This window comes from Syngnathus acus, chromosome 20 (genome assembly GCF_901709675.1).
Source record: "Syngnathus acus chromosome 20, fSynAcu1.2, whole genome shotgun sequence".
NCBI lineage: Eukaryota > Metazoa > Chordata > Actinopteri > Syngnathiformes > Syngnathidae > Syngnathus > Syngnathus acus.
The window spans coordinates 6,596,451-6,618,296 of NC_051104.1; the positions used below are offsets into that span (position 1 = coordinate 6,596,451).

General features: G+C 40.2%; 1 protein-coding gene across 2 annotated transcripts in view; it reads right to left on the reverse strand.

Moving 5' to 3' along the window:
- cntnap2a (contactin associated protein 2a) overlaps positions 1–21,846 on the reverse strand; it is a 137,293-nt gene that overhangs the window by 4,873 nt on the left and 110,574 nt on the right. Inside the window, exons 18-24 of one of the 2 annotated variants that reach the window (XM_037280125.1) lie at positions 14,891–15,061; positions 10,065–10,283; positions 8,583–8,612; positions 6,959–7,195; positions 5,904–6,137; positions 5,656–5,789; positions 2,346–2,439 (exon numbers count right to left, since the gene is read on the reverse strand). In XM_037280125.1, coding sequence (XP_037136020.1) covers positions 2,346–2,439; positions 5,656–5,789; positions 5,904–6,137; positions 6,959–7,195; positions 8,583–8,612; positions 10,065–10,283; positions 14,891–15,061 — 1,119 coding nt within the window. The remainder of the gene's footprint in view (positions 1–2,345; positions 2,440–5,655; positions 5,790–5,903; positions 6,138–6,958; positions 7,196–8,582; positions 8,613–10,064; positions 10,284–14,890; positions 15,062–21,846) is intronic. The other variant, XM_037280126.1, reaches the window with a different exon arrangement.

Here is a 21,846-nt window from a genome sequence, read left to right on the forward strand (position 1 = left end):
CATGAATCATTAATGGTAGAAGAGAACAAGCAGGTAGGGGATGGGTTTTGGGGAGCTGGTGGATTTTCTTTGAAGGAGCCTTGGAGATGTGGGTCAAGGACGAAGAAGAAAGAAGGGAAGATGGAGACATCTGCAGGACGAGTTGAGAGGGAGGGTGTGGCTGCGGCGGCTGTGACTGATGATGGAGAGGTGGGCAAGGTGAGAGACAGATTAGGGGGTGGAAAGACGCTGTGTGAAAAAAAGATTGAAGGGAAGAAAATGCTCCAATGGGGGGAGAGATGAGAACAGGGGCAGAGATCAAAATGTTGCCATGGCAACAAATGGAAGCTAACGCAGGGGTGGAATAAAAAAGGTTGAGAATCAAAATGTGAATCACGTCACACATTTGGACCTCAATAAGAGCATTAAAAATGTAAACAACAAACTGTATATTGTAGAAATCACTTCATTTTACCATCACCGATGTCTCTCTGCAATGTCACACTTACACAACAAACTGACACTTGTAAAGCTAACAATAACTTTGGAGTGTTTACATAATGCTAATGCATTACAATATTCATGATATGGCTTTCAAATAATGACCAGTCACCTGCAGCAACTTGCAAGTCAGAACGGTACAGTGCATTCCCGTCAAGTTAATAAATATTATTATTATTTAAATGCTGTCCGCATCGAGTCACTCAACATTTTCGGATAATGCAGAATTGCTTCAAACGATTGCAAGCTCTCACGCAAACATTCTGTCAGTTACATTGAGTCAAAGTCTGAGGCTAACCTGCTTTCCTCTTCTTTCTTTCCTCCTCTATGATAGCAGATCTCAGCACAGAATATTAGCAGGGACTTTTCACTCATCTGTGCCCTTCTCTCCTCCTCCCTCCTTTCCTCTCTCTCTCTCTTTCTGCAGTGCGGTCCTACCCCCACCCACCCTGACAGCAGCTGGTAAAAACATGGCTCTTGGAATTTACATCAACGTGGATCAGGATTCACCAGGGTAAAAAGTGCAGCTGCAAGCATTATGTCACACACATAAAGCCTTGAGATTAGAACCACCTGGAAAATTTGGAATAATAGAAAAAGGCTTGTAAACAGTATATTATTGACATTTAAGCAGTTGCTCCACATAGAAATCAATTTGGAATGTTGTCAACATTCATGTATTTGATTAGATGACTTTGCATAGGCAGATAACAAATTTGTCTGAAAAAAGTGATACCCAAGTCCAGTCTGAGGAAGAAATAATCAATCCAATTTCTTATCTTATTGATTAGTTAAAAGACACATGAGTGCTGCAATGCTGCAAAGAAGACAGCGACGTCAAGGACAGATATGGAGGAGACTGTAAAGCGATGCTGTTCATTGCTTATCTGCTAGCAAGATCTCATGGGCTGCACAAAAAGCTGCCAAAGTAAAGATAAACTTTTATTCGCAAAGATAAACAAACATAAAAGCACAAGTGCGTGATTGTCAGCCCACAAAACCACTTCTCGCAGCGTATAGCAACAAATGCTGAGTCTTCCATGGTCACAATCAATGCCACTTAAACACAATTGCCCACTGGAGTGACACCGCAAATCTCACGAGCCTCGACTTGACACATGCCACATTGCCAACTACAGCTAATTGGCCGAATAATGACAATTAAACCACTATGCTTAAACTATCATTAGCGTTTAAAACCAAAATAATTCAGCATATCAAAAACACCAGCTTTTATTTTAAAAAGCTCACCATTATCATTTTAGTAAATAATACAATATATACTAAGATTCCAAGTGATACTCTTAAACTAAATACAATTCATAACACACATTTTCACATTCCTATCATTGTATGATTTCTGTTGTGATTTCTATTGTTGCAAAAATAGTTTAAATATGCAGCGATGCAGGAGACATCACTCATTGTGCGCCCTAGCAAACAAAGAACCTCAAACATGATCAGTCTGATGAATCTTTCAATAGTTTCTTTTGTCTAAGGAGGCCTCAGTGCAAAATAGGATGAGGAGGAAGCAGTTGAGCATGCTGTTGTTTACAGAGCCGCCTGTTGTAAGCCAAGCTCTCTTTTTCACGTGCTTTCTTCCTGCATTTCCTGGGTAACTAATATAAGAGTAGCATCAAAACACTTTGATGGACCATCTTAGATATGTACAGCTACTGAAACCAACACAGTTTATGTAGTAGTTTTATACTGCCCTCTAGTGGATTAATCTGGGAATGCAGGATGCTGTGGTAAATCCATCCATCAACATAACTACTCAAAAGTAAGTTTTATATTTGTATCCTGTTGCACAATCTTATAAGATGCAATACAAGATAATATGAAAATGCAATCTCTAAACTCACCATAAACTTTGCCCAAGAAGAGGGTCTTGACCAGGTTGAACTTGGTATCCGAGGCATCTGGGAGGGTGTGGCTGACGGCTGGGTAATGATCCAACTGAACCACAGAGGGAGGAAAAAAAAGAATGGGAGTCAGTTGTGGTTGTAGGGCCTCGTCTATTCAAATAAATAAATGATCACACGTGTCATTTTTAAAGTCTAGGCGATCCAAAGCTTTTTTTTTTTTTTCTCTTTTGAATGCACACTGAGCACAGCCATGTTTACATAGAAGCTCATCAGTAGAGAATGGATGCTGATGAAGGGAGGGAATACAGCACTTTAATAATCCTGAAACATAATTAACTTGTTATTGCTGTTTCACTGAATTTTCTAATTAGCTTAAAGGCCGCAGCCAGCCGCAATTGACGGGAATCATATCAGGCCCACAAATTGCTTTCTGTGTGTGTATGTGTGCTGCTCAAGACATAAAAGATCCCCCTCATCGCTCACTGCCCCTCCTCTCCACTTGCAGTCTTCTCAATGCTCGCCAGAGACTGCATGTGACTTTCCACCAGGCTGCTGAATGCATACCAACAACGCCAGACGGATGAAAAAAATATGCCTTTTCTTACTTCCCGCCGTGACCGATTAGATGGTAGCCAAGCTAAATTGTATTATTATGCTCATACATCCCCAACACCCCCAGATAATTTTACCACCGACACACTAAATTTGGTTCGCTCCTAAAGGTTGGTCTCGGTGGAGCATTGTGTGGGTTTTGTTTTCCAGGCTGAATGGAGGGCGGGATAATGAGGCAGGATTAAATTGTACGCAGCTTATTTACTTTTATCTGAAAAAACAAATTGGCTGTACAGCCTTGCGTGGCTAGTCGAGGTCACAAAACCCCCAACAAAAAGGTCCACCGAGGGAAGCTGCAACCTCACTTTACCAAACTTTGTCAATTATGGCCACAATTATGTGGAAGCTATTCTTTTATATTGCATCATTTAAGCAACACAATTCCCCCCCAAGCACAGATGATGCTTTTAAACGTAACTAAGGAACCTATTTAAGGTGGAGTTAGAAAAAACAAACATCTGGATTGATTAACTATGAACTCAGAATGGATTCATTCTAACAAACTTGCACCCACTAAAGTTTCAATGCACGTTATTTGTTTCCCTAATTATAACTAAGGGACAGCAGTAGTTCCATCACAGATACACCATTAGCATAGTTGGCTGTAAACAACCGAATATCATTAACACATGAACTGAATGATTGTTCAGATCATGACATAAATAAAAAGTTCAATAGAGGCAGCAGTAAATATATGCAAAGCTATTCAGGTGGAAAGCAGTGGGATTAAACATGAGATTTCATTGCATTCCATCAAATGCACAGCGGTAGGTACACTTGCACAATCAACTAATTTTGAAAAGAAAAAAATCATCCATGCAAAACCAGATTGTATTAAATTAACATGTTTATAACCGTGGTTGGAAATAGCAACAGTCATGATAATAAAGATGACTGCTGAAGTGGGCTAACATGGTGAATGTGTTTACCTAATTTTCTGACTGATGAGTTAACATCTCACTGGGTAGTTCCTCTCAAATTTATCAAATGTTGTTTCGATCTAATCTAAGCAGGTCTTAATGTCTTGACTGGAGGGCTCTGCAGCCTCAAGGAAACTCTCCAATTCTGTTTCAGCCAAGAGATTCTGTGTGATCAATTGGCAAACCTGCCAGTCTCACTCATCTGTTCAAGGCATCTTAAAAAAAATAAAAAATAAAACCTCAGTGTAACATATGACCACTTGAGGGCAGCAGACACACAAAACTGGCATCACCTTGAGAGAATATGAGGGTAGTGAAGCAGGAACATCTCCAATCTTTGTGAATCCTGGTTCATATTTTACACTAGAAACATCATTTGGCACGCCACCAAACAAAAATGTCACCAAAATAATATACTTGAAAGAAATTCCATAAATGTACTTCCTCTGTGTGTAATCTGATATTCAACACTCAGGACATGTGAAAAATGGCAAAAAAAGTTGGAATAATATTACACGGCAATCGCAGCTTTACATTTCATTCAAAACTAAATAATAAAGTAATTAAATGAGACAGATTTGGAGAAGAAAGATATTCCCCGTTCATGGCTTTATTTAAGATACATTTTTTGTTGACGCCTAAGAAACATTCACATTAGGATTAAACAAGCACTTGTATTTTCTACCTCCATTTTGACACACGTACTTCTACTTGAGCACATTTCTACATCTGGTATTTTTATCCATGATGTGCTATGTTGAAGTGCTCCCCCTGGGTGATCAGCAGCTGCAAGAATGATATTTTGGTCAAATTGCCCTCATGTCAGGAGTATTTCACTCAAGTGTGAATTAAAGGGAGAAAGATAATGCTGCCGTAAATGGTTGTGTATGCAAAAGTTAGGGAAGCAAAAGCTAAAGACATCCTAATATATGTTTAAAAATATAGACACTTGTGAAAATAATTTTTAATAATTATGGCCTTTGCCACTAAAGTAGATGCACTGATTTGCAATGCTATTAAATCAACACATGGCATCTACACTCGCCATCTAACGACATTCAACACAGGAGCATCAATAATGAACTATTTACAAATAGAATGATGATGATGAAGGTCAGAGAGCTATCAAACAATCACAATTATGGACACCATTTCGATAATTGCAAGGTTTTATTTGTGTGTAAAGGATGTCAGTAAAGTTCCAGGACTGGCACGCCAACTGTTCAAAAACAAACACACTAACTTTTCCCTAGACCAGGCAATTAATAAATATGCCCACACACAGATCCTAGCGACGCATTTGCTCACAATGCCCAAAGCATCTGACAGTTCCTGGATGAGATGTGCTGGTGCAACCTCCTTACTTGTACTTCACAGTTTTGATTTTAAATGTCGAGCCAATCAGAGTGATTCATTCTCACAACAGCGCCCCCAACACCACTGTTATGTAGAACAGTAGCCCTTACATCTGTATCAGTATTCCCTGACTCAGCGTGAATTGAGACCGGTGTGACGGATTTATATTCACGCGGGCACGTATTGACGCGCACGCACACACACCGATCACAGCATTGCAATCTGTCTACTGGAAGTGGATTAAAAGTGGCAGAGGGCAAGCTGTGTCGTCTTGGCAGCGGACTCCCTCAGCGACTCGACTAAAAGCAACACCACTGACAAAAGTGGCATGTTCTGATGTGTTTTTGCGTTCACATTTATCAAGACTCGTATAAACCGGAAGCTGAAATAATGGCACAGTGTCTTTGCACAATAACTACCTGGATGGTGAGGCTTCTGTCAATGCGAGAGATATTGATACTATGTGGTTGTCCATTGGCCAGATTCCGCTGGTCCACATCGATGGTAAATGGCTCCTTCAGACCTCCCAGGTTATAGCGGACCTCCAGAGAACCTGTGGATACATGAGAATGTTGAACTGGATTGCCACGTACAGTAGGAAAAAGGAAATCATTGATTAACTAGTGTGTTTCATTATTGTCTATTGTTTAATTAGGTCGGAGCTTACCGTTGTGCCTTAACAGCACTGCCATGTAGTCTTCGGTCTTGGAGCTGACATACATCAAAATGGCCGGTGCACTGGATGCGCTGAAACTAAACGACACTTCCTCTTTTGTCGAGTTGACTTCCTGTAAAGTCAGGTGACTCGCGAGGACCTTGGAGTCCTTCATGGCTCCTGCTGCACCATCCGGGAGGAGGTTGTACCTGACCAGAGTCCCCGTCTCAAAAAAGCCTCCAACATCTGTAAATCAAAACGTTACCAAATGGCATTGTGCAGTCCATCCACAAGCTGTTTTCATTCATTAAAAAAAATCTATATGCACTGTGGATTGTCAGTTTACATTTCATTGTTACACATAATTGTAGTTCAAATCTCAATTTTCCACTTGGGACACGGATGCAGGAGAGTAAAGAGAACCGGAGGAGGTGATGGGGAAGGATGAACAGAAGGGGATCAAGATTGGAGCAATAAAAGTGGAACAGATGCAGTCAGGGGAGAAAACAATAGTGCGAAAAGCAATGAGAAGGAGGTGGAGGGGGGGCATGACGGAAGAGTGACAGGAAAGAAGTGAACATGAGCAGAAGAAAAAAGAAGCAAAAGCATGAGATGAAGGAAAGATTGGATGGATGTCACGCACAAAGAGACATGCAATAGGAGAATTATCCGTTTTGTAAAAGCGCGCACACACACGTACACACTTGTGTTTATCGCCATTCTTTAAGCCCCGAAATGTCTCATCGCTTGTGACAGAACTCATAGGAGGTCGTATATCACCAGACACTGTCACACACATTTTTTTTTTCAACACACACACAAACGGCTTCCCTGTTGTGTTGTCACCACCCTGCCAAATCCACAGGGGGGGGGGGGGAGCTTTAGGAAACAAATGAATTCGCATGTCAGGGATCTCGTCAGACTGAGCTAGCACGGAAGCTCTGATGGCCACGTCAAACTTCTTTATGGCGCATTTTCAGACAACTTGATTTGGGAGCTGCAACATCTGATCCAAGCAGGTCGTTTCAGTCCTCAGAAAGACGTTACTAGGGGATGTTCTCGCTCACCTCTCGTGCAGAAAGGGCCGTCATAGGCGGTGGCGCTGCAGTCGCACAAGTAGCCGTTGTACTTCTCCACACACTTTCCCCCATTACGGCAATACATGCCGTAACTGGTACAATGGCCTCGACAACCAGGCTTGACCCCGGGTGTCACCTTGGCCCTCTCATCCAGGTCAAGGGTGACACCGTTCATCCGTAGAGCTCGAATGCAGCCCAGGAAGCCTCGCTGGCCCCCTGCGGCACCTGTGCACAAAGCGGAAGCAGTTAACGGGAACGCCAAAAGAAAAAACTCGCATTCAAGGTCAGAGAAGTCATTTGGAAGGTAAAAGGGCTGTATTTTTTAATCGCTTTCAAAAACATTCCCATCTTCACGCCTGGAGGAACCGCTGCTGTTATGTGAATCTCTCCAGCTGAGCTGCTGTTCTTGAAATAACCTTCAGATGGTTTAATTTTTCACTAATTGGTAGAGCCTAATGAACGCAATGTCTTAATGAAAATTCCACTGGTGAGTATGAAGCGATGGATTCACAACCGCTACTAGCTACGTACATACTTAAACAGTCCACGTCAACATCATCCTTAGCCTTGGGGCGTCCAAAGCCATTCATCCTTGTCCTTTTGGCCTTGTGCTGTTACTGTCTAACTGCTCATTAAAATGGACAGAGAATGGGCTTTAAGGTAGTTTGATATGTGCCTTTAATGACTAGAGCAATAAAGGCAATCATAAAACGACCCCCATAGGTATAGATTTCAAGTGCAATCGCAATAAACAGTCGCGTTGCTGTACGGTTAACAAAAGCCGAGGGGCATTTTAGATATTAAAATCTCTCCGATGTATCCCTCCAATTACAGAGAAGTGCTATTTGCTATTTGTATTCCTTTTGGCTCATTTAAAGATGCACGCTTACGTAAATGCATACACATACACAGGTAAGCCACACGGGGACTGGACTATCATGTTAAGATTACTAATGTATTTGTTTTTTTTTATTATCATGTATTATTCATGTCGGGGTGCAGCTGGGGCTTTTACACTCTTCCTCGTCCATTTTCTGATTCCGCATTGGATTGCAATGCACACATACTCCAACACTTGTTAATTAATCTATTTTGTGCCACTGATTGGCTTGAGGCTTCCACCACCTGTTTACCTCATTTCAAACCTCGTCTTTGATTAAATGGACACAAGGCTCGGAGGCCAATGGAGAATAGTGGACACACACACGCAATTTGGAATGAGATGGACCTATTGGTTCAAAATACCAAAACTAAAGCCTCTATATAATCCACAGGAGATGTCATCATAGACACTCTCATTTGGCAACACAGGATTTGATATCTGTGGCTTCGCAGCAACGTATTGCCTCGTTAACGGAGACTTAATGGTTTTGGCTCTCCGTGAAAAATCGACTGGTGTATTGAAATGAAGCGGCATTTTGTAAATTCCTCACGTCAATGTTAGGAAGTGCAGCATGAATCAAAACAAGTATCGCATTCATTCTCACTAATGTTAACGGAGCAACAGGTGATGAACTGCAGGTGAGATTGGAGTTGGAACATCTAACGTGCCATGATGTCTCTCACTCGGCGCGACTGACACATTTCATTGCACTCGTTAAATGTTACCTACTGTCTCGGCAGGTTTGTGAAGCTGGTTTCCCTGAGATGGGATGTTGCACACATGCAGTGAGAAGCAATGAGCAAGAGGTTGATCCGTTCAGGCAGAAGTCAGGACAAAAAAAAAATAGAAAAGATTCAAAGATAGAGCATGCGAAAATTAAAAACACACATTAATTGAGGGCGAGGCATCAAACAGATGGTTAAATGAATGAAATGTGAGAATCAGAGTTATATGCATGTTTTAAGTGAATCGGGGAGCTAAAAGTTAACAGTGTGAAGTAAATGACAGAAGGTTGATGGTCTAAACATTCACTTTCAAAGCCATTCAAGCAAATGAACCACTGTGCAGTAAACACGAAAGCAATCAAATGCTTGATGAGGAGCACATTGACTGAGAGGAGGAGAAATGGAGATGGCACTGGAACACAAAAATAGGGCCGGGATTTGTTTTGCTGTGAAATGACACAAACACATCAGTACCGACTATATTTTCATTTCACCGAAGCTGTTCTTCCACGCACAGCCGGACAATTCACACACCAGAAAATGAAGCGGCGTGAATGAGGTGCCATTTGACAGCAGTTGAATTTACAGTTTTCTAACACTGAATCAAATTGCAAAGAGCATTTCCACCATGTCAAATCCTTTTTTTGCGTCACTGATGCGCTCCAAGAGGCAAACTGGGACAAGGAAGGGTAAGGAGGTTATGAAAGTGGCAATTTGAGGAAATCATATGAGGACTGAAGCTCAAGGTAGGGCGACTGATTGGAATTTGGAACAATCTCGTCATCGCGTTAGTTGCCTCGGCACATCATTTCGCTTTTTATGACTGCCGTTTGCAAGTTTGCTTTCTCCACTATTGAAGGGATAAATGACAAGGAAATAGGAAAGCACAGTGAGAGATCACATAAAACCAAAAAAGGGAGAGAACAGATTCGGCTCATAATGAACTCAGCGTAGCTCTTTAACCAAATGTTTCATGAGTCAGTGTTAAAATGAGAGATGATCTGTTCATGTCTTTGGGAGACACTCAGTGGCTCTCCTTTTATTCTATTTGAAAATAAACACGAGTCATAGCTTAAAAGCACAACGGTGACCTCACATGGTGAATTTTGTTGCAGAGCCCACACATAGCAATATTGGCTGTCTGATTTACCTTCATTAAAAAGTCTTTAGCACTGAGGAATTCCCGAAGAAGCGTGTCCATGTGTGATTAAATATGAAACTCCAATGTGATTGAGAAAGCGGGATTTGCATTAAGATGAACTCGAGCCTATTAGAGAATTTTCATTGGACTAGAAAAAAGGTATTAAACATTCAGATATTCCCACTACCCTATATATGGGTGGTCTTAAAGAGATAAAGCTGGTATGAAAAATGTTTTAATTAACATCAATCCATTTTCTATTCCACTTGCCAAGCTGAAAGAAAATTCCATCCAATGACAACATTTGGTTGAAGAACCTTAAGTGCTGATGGTTGTTGGACTCACCCACATAGAGCTGGCTGAACAGTTCTAACCGTGTGTGCCCCTGGGCCGGCGCTGGCCGAGAGACACGGTAGGTCTGGTCCAGCAGGAGAACCGCCTCTTTGATGTTCCGCTCGGCCATTACGCGGTGCCACTGGTCGTCGTTGAGAGGCGTGTCCGATTGCACGCTTAACTCCACCGGGCCGTTCCCCACGTCGAAGGAAAACGAGACCACTTGGGGAGCTGTGTGAAGGAAAGAAAAGTCGTACATCGGTTTTGGGTGGGTCCTGGATAGTATGTAAAAATATATACATCCCAAATGTACATCCCATAATGATAACCCTTTACAATAAAAGTGGCACTTTCTAAAGGCCCCAGACGTCCTCTTTTGCAGCAGTCATCTGTACAGGTAAATGTGCACTCAATTTCTAATCTAATGGCTCATTTATTTCCAAGCAATTCATTTGGCTAGTATAGATTTCTGCCCGGTGATACGTGACAGATGTGGACAAGCACTAATCTCACCGGCAAGGTCGATAGGTACCAGCGACTGTTGGCTTTAGCACGACATATATTCATGTCAGACCGACTGTGATTTTCTATTTCTATTTGCCATTGGCAAGATGGCAAGGCCGGGAGCTGAAGTGGAAGCAGACAAATGCATGAAGACAAATGACAGCCTGTGTAAATTAGCAGCAGAGGAAGACAGCAAAATTTAATAGAGCACGATGACCTTGTTTGGCTGCATGATTAATTTTCATAATGACTGAATTTGTGTGCATGTGTGTAATGGAGGGATTAAAGCCAATGGAGTGGCTTCCAACTACTCGGAGTTGAAAACTTAACATTTCCACAGGAGGCGCTGTTTTATATTTGAAGAAATCCTTTGAGTATTTGTCTTTTTTTTTTTTAAATTGAGCCACCTGCTGAAGAATTCACAGTTTAAATCACTACCAACACGTGAATGGCAGCTCTCCTAATTTGTACTTCTGAGGCACCCATACATGTTTTATCTTAAAAAGGGAACAATGCGGTAATGAGGACTCTATTTTTTATTTTTTTTTGCAGCTGGAAAGTCTATTCACAGTTGTGATATAAAAATCCAATTTAATACACTATTCACAATGTTAGGCATGACTATGTGACTTCTGAACTGAACAAAATGGGCATATGGCAGAAGTACAGACAATGGGGAGCAACAATCCAAAAGACAAATGACCACTTGGCAGCACTATACGTATATCTTTCTGCTTCATTATAGGTTCATTTGATTCGGATATTAGAGAGGCTAATTGAGTTTTGTCGATAGGGGAAATAACGGTCTTATTTCTTTTGCAGTCGACCCATTCTGTCCTTCCAATTTCTCTCTTCTTCTACAGCTCACTTGCATTCAATTAGCCAATCTTCTATTTGGATTATTTTTCAAGACAAATGATATCATATAGCTAAGCTGAGAGCATTAACCTATGAGATAAATCTAAAAGAAAATAGACGGCTCAGTGACAAACAGCCGGGTGTTAAAGCAATGTGACGGCCTTTAGAACACCGATTTAATGATCCTTGTTGAACAGAGCAGGTCTGCAGGGCAGTGACGAACAGAATTTATTTCAATGTACAGACTGAACGTGCTGCAGGATTTGAATAATTCCATTATCTATGTGCAGCACGGTAAGCTTGGCAAAACCGAGTTATGTGATCATCTCGATTTAATTGAGCGTGTAAAACATTTGTATGTCGGCCTTGAGAAACGCCACCTGATCGTCATCTTTATCTTCTTGTGATTTCTCTATTCATCTTTGGATACAAAATAAGAGCTAAGCGGAAAAAACTATCAAACTAAGCTGGCACTGAGTGGGGGCAGGCACGGATCTCAGCCAAGGCTCAACAATCATAATTTGGATCAACACCAAATTGCACACCGTCAAATACACCCACCTCCTGCATATGCCTGCAATTTTTCATGACCGATAAATTCAGCGGGAAATTGAGAAAAATGCAACTTATATAAAAAGACAAATAAATATGGACTTTAAGGTCGATTTACACCAAAATTGAAGTTTTTCTTCTCAGCCATTCCCTCTCCAAAACTTTGGTTATCACTTAAGAGTTTTTTGGGCAACCCTGATGACTAACAAATCACGTATATGACATATATAACTTTTGCACATTTAGCATTTAAATGCCCGGGGGCCAGATACGGCCCGCCAAATCATTGAATGTGGCCCGTGAAGACAAATTGTACATCGACTTCATGTGTCAAGATTAAAATTGTCTTCATTTATAAAAAAAAAATGGAATAATTGACAGGTTTTTATTTGCATTCATCTTTTAAAAATATTTAAACAGTTTTTACTAGTCTCCGATTTCAAAACTAATTATCCATCAGTTTGTGGCGTAGCCTATACTGTATATAACATTGACAGTCATAATGGGCCTCCGAAAGAAACTGTGACTACGATGCGGCCCGTGAAAAAACACTCCTCTTGAAGTGCATTTCTCATTTGCCCAGCTCAACTTGCCCTGTTAGAAAACTCTTAAGTGCTCTTATTAGTTCCTGCTACTTCTTTGTCATGAAATACTTTCCAGCAAGCCAGAAATTGGTGGCCACTAGAATTTAACACACTTCAAGGCTTGTGAGGTCTTCCCTCAACAGGGACATTCATACAATCTTACAATTCCCCAATCCAGTAGAGTATATTCCTCAGCTAAAATCCTGATCTGAAAATGACTAACAATGTTCATAACCACAGGGGCAAGAAGTGTCCACGAGTCTCAAATGGTGCATACATAGCCATGGAGATGCCCTGAGGTAAAATATTCCTGCACTTTAAGAGCCTTCCATACTCCCTCAAATCCTGTTAGCGCTCACAGTGAGTCTTCAGAGCAGCCTCTCAATTATGTCCATGCCTTCTTCTTGTGAGATTCAAAGAGAAATAGCAGCCATCTGACACCTTTGTGTCTACTGAGGTCACAGCAATGTGTGTGCACCTGAGAAATTTGAGCTCCTGTGCTGTCATAGTCATTTTATTCGGGTTTAATGCTGGTCATTTCATGCCCAGACTCGATTGCTTAAAATGTTTTTTTTTTCACCTTGCAAGAGGGCAGAGATTGAATGTGTTAATATGTGAGTATGTTGGTGAGTGCGTGAACACATACACACAGTTCTTTTTTGTGATTGCGTGTCCAACTGTGTGCGGAAAAATGCAAGATGATAGCACAGCAGGGGAGAAAAGAAATCAATGTTGTGGCGAGGGGGAGGGGGTGTCTAAGGGATGCTGGGGTTCTTTGACACCCAGGCAACACACAGTTTTCTCACAAGTCAGTCTTTGGGAATGTAGACACTTTCAGAAGACAAGCAACACACTGCTTGGCAAACATCTCGAAAACTTTGACGTTCAGAAGGATATAAAGACATATTGACATTTTTATCCATCTGAGATGATTTTTCTGTTCCAAAATCATTCCGCTTGGCCTCTGACTAAATAAAGGAAGACTTGGCAGAGCAGCGGGGCACGGTCAGCATGACCCCTTTGACACCAAAGTTTCAAATCCACTTTGAAGCACATACACAGTTGTGCCAGGCATGATTAAATTGAAGATAGGGAATGACTTAATTGCAGTTTTAACACTTAATCAGAGTGAAATCCACTGTCGCCACACACATCGTAATTACAGCTGCGGGAAAAGGATCATGGTAACCTTCTGCATGACATGTAAAGAGACTCCGAAAGGGGACATTGGACAGATGTCTCATTATTTAGTAGCCATCAATAATGCTCCCATTTACTTCAAACACCTGTCAGCGTTGTCTCTAAAATATTTAAGGACAGTTTTTTTATTCTGCTGCTAGAAAGCATCAGATTTTTGTTCTTTTTTTAGTTGATCTGAAGCACTTTAAATGCTCACAGGCACGCACTTACTCGTATCTAACAAGATTGAAATGTAATTGGTTAATTTAGAATATACTCAACCACATTATCTCAGTTGTTTATCTTTTCTTCCCCTGTCAAAAATATCTAATAATAATAATAAAACAAAATAATAATTTTTATTTATAATGCCCTTTTCATTGCAAGATCTCAAAGGGTAAAAAGGAAAAAATAAATAAACAAGGCACACAGTTTTATTAAAGAAAAACGTACGTCGCTTGGCTTGAGCTCGGCAACGAAAAAAAACAAAACTTGTCACTAGGTTGTGTCATTAGGGTGGTTGCTTGTCTTGTCCAGGAACTATGGGATGGCCGTGGCATTGTAAGCAGGCATCTTGTGACGTTTGAAACAGCCACAAATTGTCCTGCCACAATACTCACCACCTCCTCTTGCGCGCTGAAGAAAGCAAATGCCTTCAAATCTTTTTGTAGAAATGCCAGTTGATTGTCAGGCACTCACTGAAAACTTGTCGAGCGTATTTTAGGTTTGAAACATCTTTTGTGACACTAGTTGCAGAATTTTCCCAACACATATTGTTGTGCTAGATTTCCACTCCCAGAAACCACATCTGAAACAAAAGATGTAGTGACACACTGACATAGAACCTTATTATTTTTGTGAGAGGGGACGTTTGAACACAACTTGTGAAGTAGATTTCACCGTGGGTGAAAATACACACAATTACAGTGACAGGGGCTGTGTGGGCATGTGTGTCATCTATGTAGGAAAATCTTTGAGAGGACGGTGTGCCTATTTGCCTTTTTTTTTTTTTTTTTTGGTCCGTAATTTAAAGAAACATAAAGCATGTGTTTCTGTGGAAAACACTGATTGCATGAAGTAGAATTTTAAAATGCAAAAAACAAATTTACATACCATCACATACACCACAGGAGGAAAATGTGCGGAGGAATAAAAACTTACATTTCAGCTCCAAACGTATGAAGTCTGTGTTGCCAAGGTTTTCCAGGAAGACCCCATATGGTGCGCTGGTCTTGAAATAGAACGAGATGTCAGCACTGGTCTCTCCCTGGAAGGTAGCAAAGTGAAGGTAGGATGACGGGGTGGTGAATGAAGCGGCGTTCCAGTAGTTGTCTGTAAAAAAACCACAGAGGAATAGATTTAGTCCCCCACAATTATCTATTTAATGATAAATATATGAAGGTTTGAATTTAAATATCCACATATAAAATTGACTTGATTGAAATCTGGCTTATATTATTCAAACGCAATTATGTCACGTCTATTTCTTGATGTGCCACAATAAAATGATTCCATCATTTAAAAACTTTCTATGGAGGGCTTTTAATGTAACTCTCTGCAAGATCAGTAAAATGTAATGAACAAATGATTATAATTTAAAAAACAGCAGCACAATCAGATAATGTCTTTTCATTCCGAATGGGGAGTCGCGGGCGGTGATGGGAGTTAAAGTCTGGCCCGACTTCTGATAACAACTTTTCTAATGACTTTTGATTGAAGCCGAAGAAGCGGCAGCTAATGAAGACAAAGTAGCTTCATGCTAAACAGCTGCTGATGAATTATCAGACTGTGGTTGATGAAGTGACGCCACCGTCGCTGGATCCCTTCGCCTTGTCGTGGCTTTGTGTGGCACTGATTGCTCAGGGGGATCTTGTGCTTCATAAAGGGAGAAGACATTTTAAAAGTATCAAAATTAAGAAGCGAATGTGGTGTCAACTGTGTTTGCATGATTGGAATGTAAAACTAATTTTAATTGAGAAATAAGTATTGTCTCAAGATACGGAATGTGAAGCTCAAGCATGTTTATGTAGGCATAAGGCAAGTTTCAAAAAGCATAGCAAGCAGACTTGTCGTCCCTGTGTGTTTGCCGGTTCACAGACTTTAGCTCTGTGCATCTGCATAAGAATGTGTGTGTGTGTGTGTTGTGCCTCCTGAATCTTTGCGATAAGTGTTCCCGCATGACATAGCTTAGGTCTCCGTTATCCTGATTGCCTTGCATCCTGTCACCAGGGGCAAGGGCAGACAGCGGCTATGGATACACACGTGTACCATACAAACATGCATGGCCACCCATTATTGCTTTTCCCATTATTTTTATATTGTAATACTTTTTTATCTACAGGACTATGAGAATTATTGCTGAGTTGAGTAAATTCAGGCCACAGAAATAAACAACTGTATTCTCACTATGATACACTATTGACAAATGAGTTCAGATTTTCTGAGTGACTCAGAGTGACTAAAATTTCCCCTTGATTTTCTCTGTACAGTTAAAAAAAAATAATAGAAAAATAATAATCATGGAGCCCAACTGAAAAAGAAATCACCAAAGTCATTTCCGACGACTATTAAATGCTTCTGTACTGTTCATTGACAAAATCGAACCGCCAACACACATTAGCAGATTGGGAAAAAGTCAACGCTAGTGTGATATTGCTTTGTATGCTCTGCCTGAAACGTCAAACCCGCCAGCGAGAAAGAAAGGCGGCGAAAAGGCTGACAGCGACATATAGGAGCAGGAAGGACACAAGGATAAAGAAGTACAGCCTGAGGCTGAGTCACGTTTCAGGAGGAGGGAGAGAGACAACAAGAGGGGAAAAAAAACGTGGGAGGTTATGGAGAAAGAGCTCAAAGGAGCTCAGGTAGGAGGTGTAGGAAATTTGAGTGGCGTGAACAGAGTTGCAGAGAGGAGTAGTGTAGATGTTTCAACCAGTGTGCTATATTCATTATTTGTACTTTCACCTCGCTATGGTGATAAAAGCTTTTATGCATAGGAATGTCTTATTTGAATGTGTGATACTTAAAGGCAAATATTGGCAAAGCATCAGTAGAGTGGAACGCAAAGTAAAAGAAATGAGAAAGTTTGTGGTCAAAGTCCCTCTTACAAAACACATCACACGATTGAGCTGAAGTTTTGGAGCTTTGAGCAGTGGAAATATACTGCTTCTGCTAGAAACACTTTTCTTATTCATTACAGGGGTGTTTATGATAGAACCCAGTAACACTGGTCACCCCAAAATCCTGGAAAAAAAAAAAAAGGAACAATTATTTGCCTTGTCAAGTTGTCATCTTGACAGAAAGTTGTATTATATAGCTATTATTCTTAAAGGCCTTTTCACACTGCACTTAGTAATGCATTTAATCCCTGGTTGTCAGGGTAAAGGCAGCTGTATAGAGCATTCAAGTTAAAATAATATGACTTCTTTGTATTCTTCACATTGAAACACTGGGTTGGTTTGAGCGAGTTAAATAAACTAAATCTGCTGAATATAAAGATAAGTGTGGCCCCCAAAAATTGGACATCAAGGCTTATGGATACAGTATAAGCATTTACCGGCTTCAAAAATGCAATCTTTTCAAGTTGTTTGGTGAAGCTTCTAATCTAAACTCTTTTGTGCGTGAACATTTTTCATGTTACATTTCAGCACACAAGAAAGCAGAGTGCCTTTCAGGGAAATTCAAATCAAGTTATAAGTGCTTTCTTTGACAAGCCATTTTATCTGTTTAATTGGTTCTCAAGGTGCATACAAGAAATTGCCCTTCTGTTTGTGCTGCCTCTTGTTCTCTGTGTCTGGAGCATTGCTCAGCCAATGTAGCGTAACCTTCATTTTGAGAAGAGGCAGCTTTGGCTTTTAATTTCTTCCCCTTTTTAAAATCTATAATATCTCATGACTTGGCATTGAGCTTCAATTGACTATTTCACTTGGTTTATAATGAATTGAACAAATTAATAATTCAAAGGGAATATTGTATTGTATGAAGGGCCACTGTAGGGATTTTTCCTGCTCATAAACCAGCATGATTTGGCGAGGAATAACATAAAAGAAAATAGCATTATCCACACTATGTTCTCGCACCAGCAGATGGTACGGATGACTGCTTTGACCTATTGAGTCATTAGAGTGGAGATTTCCAAATACACAAACACATTAAAACTTGAAATTCATGGCGGCCATTAGGAGGTGTTCAGTGCGAATAATATAGGACAAACATAATACGCAATTATGTTTGAATCTTTATTCAGCAGCTTGCAAAGATGATAGGGTGTTAACCTATCATCATATCATATTTGCATGAATAAATGATAAACATGTTTAAAGATTTTTATTTTAGCAAGTTTGGCTTCAAATTAGGGCTGTCACTATCAAATCATTTTACAACCCTATTAAATTATTACTCGTGATTCAAAAAAAAAAAAAAAAAAAAGACAGATTTATAGCTTTAGGCAAGCAATCCGGAGTATCATTCAATAGGAAGTGGTGAGTGGAAGGGACATCCCATTGAAATAAACCAGGGGGATTATTTTGGCAAACATAAAACTTGACACAAATTGAGACCATCGGATATTTATCAAACTCTACAATATGAATCCCTCCCTTTACCCATCAAGACCTCACTGTAGGAGCTTATATATGTACAATGAATACACAAACATAATTTCCTTCCTTGTTATCAACAAACACAATAGCAACGAGCCCTTGTTGTATGAGTGAATATATTATCTATTCATTATCGTTATTATGTTACTGCCTCATTTATGGTCAGCCACAAGCCACGCTTCACACTGCACGTTATGACAGAATATTCACTCAACGCTTTGTATTATTTCGCACAAGCCATTTTCATTACCATCTATTATTATTAATTGCTGAACCTATTTTAACATAAGTAAATGTGACTAATTCTTCTCTGTCTTGCTGATGACTGTACAGGCGGCAGGGCAATGGGTTCCATGAATGCAAAAGCATGTGCACACACTTGCTCTTGCATGCATTACACACCTGACTACACTACACGCAGACAATCATGCATCAAAAGTTTCCTTCAAAAGACATTAGTCATTCCCTTTGAAAGCCATAATTGTATGGCAGCCGAGCGTCACGCACAGTATGAGCGGCATCCATCACGTACCAAGTTGCTATTTAAATGTGACATTTCTAATACATGTTTAATGGGTCCCATGTTCACATTTCTTGATCAGCAATATCTGGACGTATCTCAAAGTCATTGTTATTTCCGAAGTTGAAAGAGTAAGGCAAAAATAACTGCGAGAGTGCTCTGTCTTTGGTAATTGTGCCAGCCATACTGCCACATACACACACACGCGCAGATGTGATGTCACGGGTCATTTAATAATGGTTTGTTTGTATGGTGGCAGCTCCGTGATGATGAGACATTAGTAAGAGCGCGGCCAGATTGTTGATGAGGGACCCATAATGAGTATGACACCAGTAAGGAGGCAGGCCAGGTGGTTTGTCATGTTCTGCATCCTGAACAGAATCAGGCCACTTCCTGTCGGCCAGGCTGGGAGTTTAAGCGGGTGCTATTTCATCATGAGACGCTTCAGTTGGTTTTAAATGTATCTCGGTGAGCGTTAAAAGGTTCATATCTACACTTGTGCCGAGCGAGGAGATTGCCGTTCCATCATTTGCTTTAGTGTGAAAAATGTGCAGTCGACAAGAAGATACACAAAGCATTATTATCATAATGATCAAGCTGCCTTGCACCAGAGATTAAATCCATGTTTGCTTTCCTTATACTCAGGTTATTACTTTCCAGGACACCGGTGGTATTTTGTTACGTCAAACCAGGTTGCAAACAGAACCTTTATCTTTACTGGATAAAATTCCGTTATGAATAAAAGATTAAATCGGGAAAAACATCAAACAGATGACGTGAGTAAAAATAAGAACAAACATAGAATTGAAGGAACTTTTTCAGTTTCATATTTTTAAATGGGGAATTTAAAAAGTGCAATTTTTGTCTAGAGACATTTTTTTCCCCCCAATATAAGCGTAAGTTTGTGCCCGACTTATTCGACCTATTTTGGTTTCCTGCGACATTCTAAACACAGTGAGCATAGAAAATGGAAAATGTATTCATTTCGCATTAGATAGCTACTGTATCGACATGGAAAATCCTGCAAGTGTTTTACAACTCATCCTTTGTGCCAGAGCATCTTTTCCATTATCGACTGTGAGGAGATCGTCAAGCGTGACTGATGTGATAGGCGAGTGTTGCAATTAATCAGCAGGACTGACACTCGGCAGGTAGGAGCTCAACAAAGTGCGGGAGCGCTGAGAGCACAAATGGTCAATCCTGCAGGGCAAAAGCTACCAAATCAGTGGGTGTCTTCCACTTGACCAAAAGCAGAGTGCATTGATTAGATGAACTTTGGGAGGGAAACAGCAAGGATGTGTGTGTGGCAGAAATAAAAGCAAACTTAAGCTACAGGGAAAGACATGGATAAAAGATGAGCAAGATCACAAAGATTTTATTCTTACATGCATATATATGAATAAATCTGCTCATCTTCAGATACATTCTCTCCCCACAGAAGTTTTCCTAAATAATAAGCAAGTATGAGGACAAAGCTACTTAAACACTCAAATGCAGCAATGGCCTAAATGCTATGCCTGATCAGCTTTGACTTGTTTCCTCTCCTGGTATTTTTAATTAACAGCCAGTTAAACCAGTAGCAGTAAAATTTAATAGAGGCTTAACACTTTCCAAATGTTTCTAACAATGCCTCGACGGGCAGTCCACAGCCAAGTCATTCTAATAATGTGCTATTTCTATTACCATTAGAACAAGTTGTCCTTTTCTTGAAGGTAATTACCATTACCATAGTACACAAAGACAGCAATGTTGGATAGCAAAGGGAGAAAAGTGCTAATGCCAAACAGCAATTAATTAGAACGTTCTTGGTTAGCAAACTATCAATAATTCTATCAATGATTTAAGTATTAATCTACAGTTGAGGATTTTTAATTAGAGTGCTAGTCATATTTTCTTTTGTGTTTTTAGCATAATAGTCGACAACTTGTTGACAATTGTGTCATTTGTGCTTTACTTCCAAACTTGCACAATAAATATTTTGGAAACGTGTAGCATTGTGGAATTGTTCATGGGTCATGGTTTAAATTGGTCATGGCGGGTAAATTACAAAATTGGTAGTTGCCGTGCAAATCAAGGTTATACTCCAAGAAGCGTGCCTTTATTTTGTTATTCTTGACTATAAAAGAAACAAATATGTTGCAGTGTGTTTTCCAATGTTATTCTGCCACTCAAAAAAAATAAAAAATAATTCAACTACAATCCAACCTGCCATTCAGAATTTCAAAAAGGATCCACTAGAGCACTCTTCCTAAGATGTATTCCTTTAAAGATCATGACCATTTAAAGTATGCCTTGTCTAGAAAATGTCTTCGACTTAACAGCAAAACTAAGCTGCCATTTGCTAGCCTGCACCGTTAAAAGGCTTTGCACTCTGTCAACAGGAGAATTTTTAATAAGGCCGATAACAAGACTGGAGGTGTTCTTTTGATCCAACCTTTGCTGAACCTTTCACAAAAAGGTTACACACCCATGCCTCTGCAACCAGCTGAGAATTTTGGAAGAGATAGTCTTCTCAGCAGCTTCGGTCATTAACGCACATATTTCCCCTTAATTATGCCATCGCTCCTAATTCATCTTTATGCACTAGATTGTATTTCATACCTGCCTGCGGCTAATCCCCTATGTGTTTTTCGTCTTCCTGAACAGGCCTCCTGTAAAGATGGAAGTTTCTTTTAAGATCTACTGATCATTACAAAGCAGTGAATACAGGCTTTGAGCCACAGCGGCAACCTTTAACATGCTTTGAAAGCACCTCCTCAGTGCTCACCATGAAGCTGACTTCATTTTTTTTTTTCTGTAACTTCAACATATTCACAGTGTTGACTTGATTTCAGGGAGGGCTTTCATTTAGAGTTCATGCAATAACCTTCGGCGGGTGCTTTGATTGTCGCTTGGTGTTTTTGAGTAATTCCACTTCCATGGATGCTGGGTGAAATAAAATAACTACATTAAATGAAATAAATAACCTTTTTTTTTTTTTGGTGGACATTGTGTTGCCT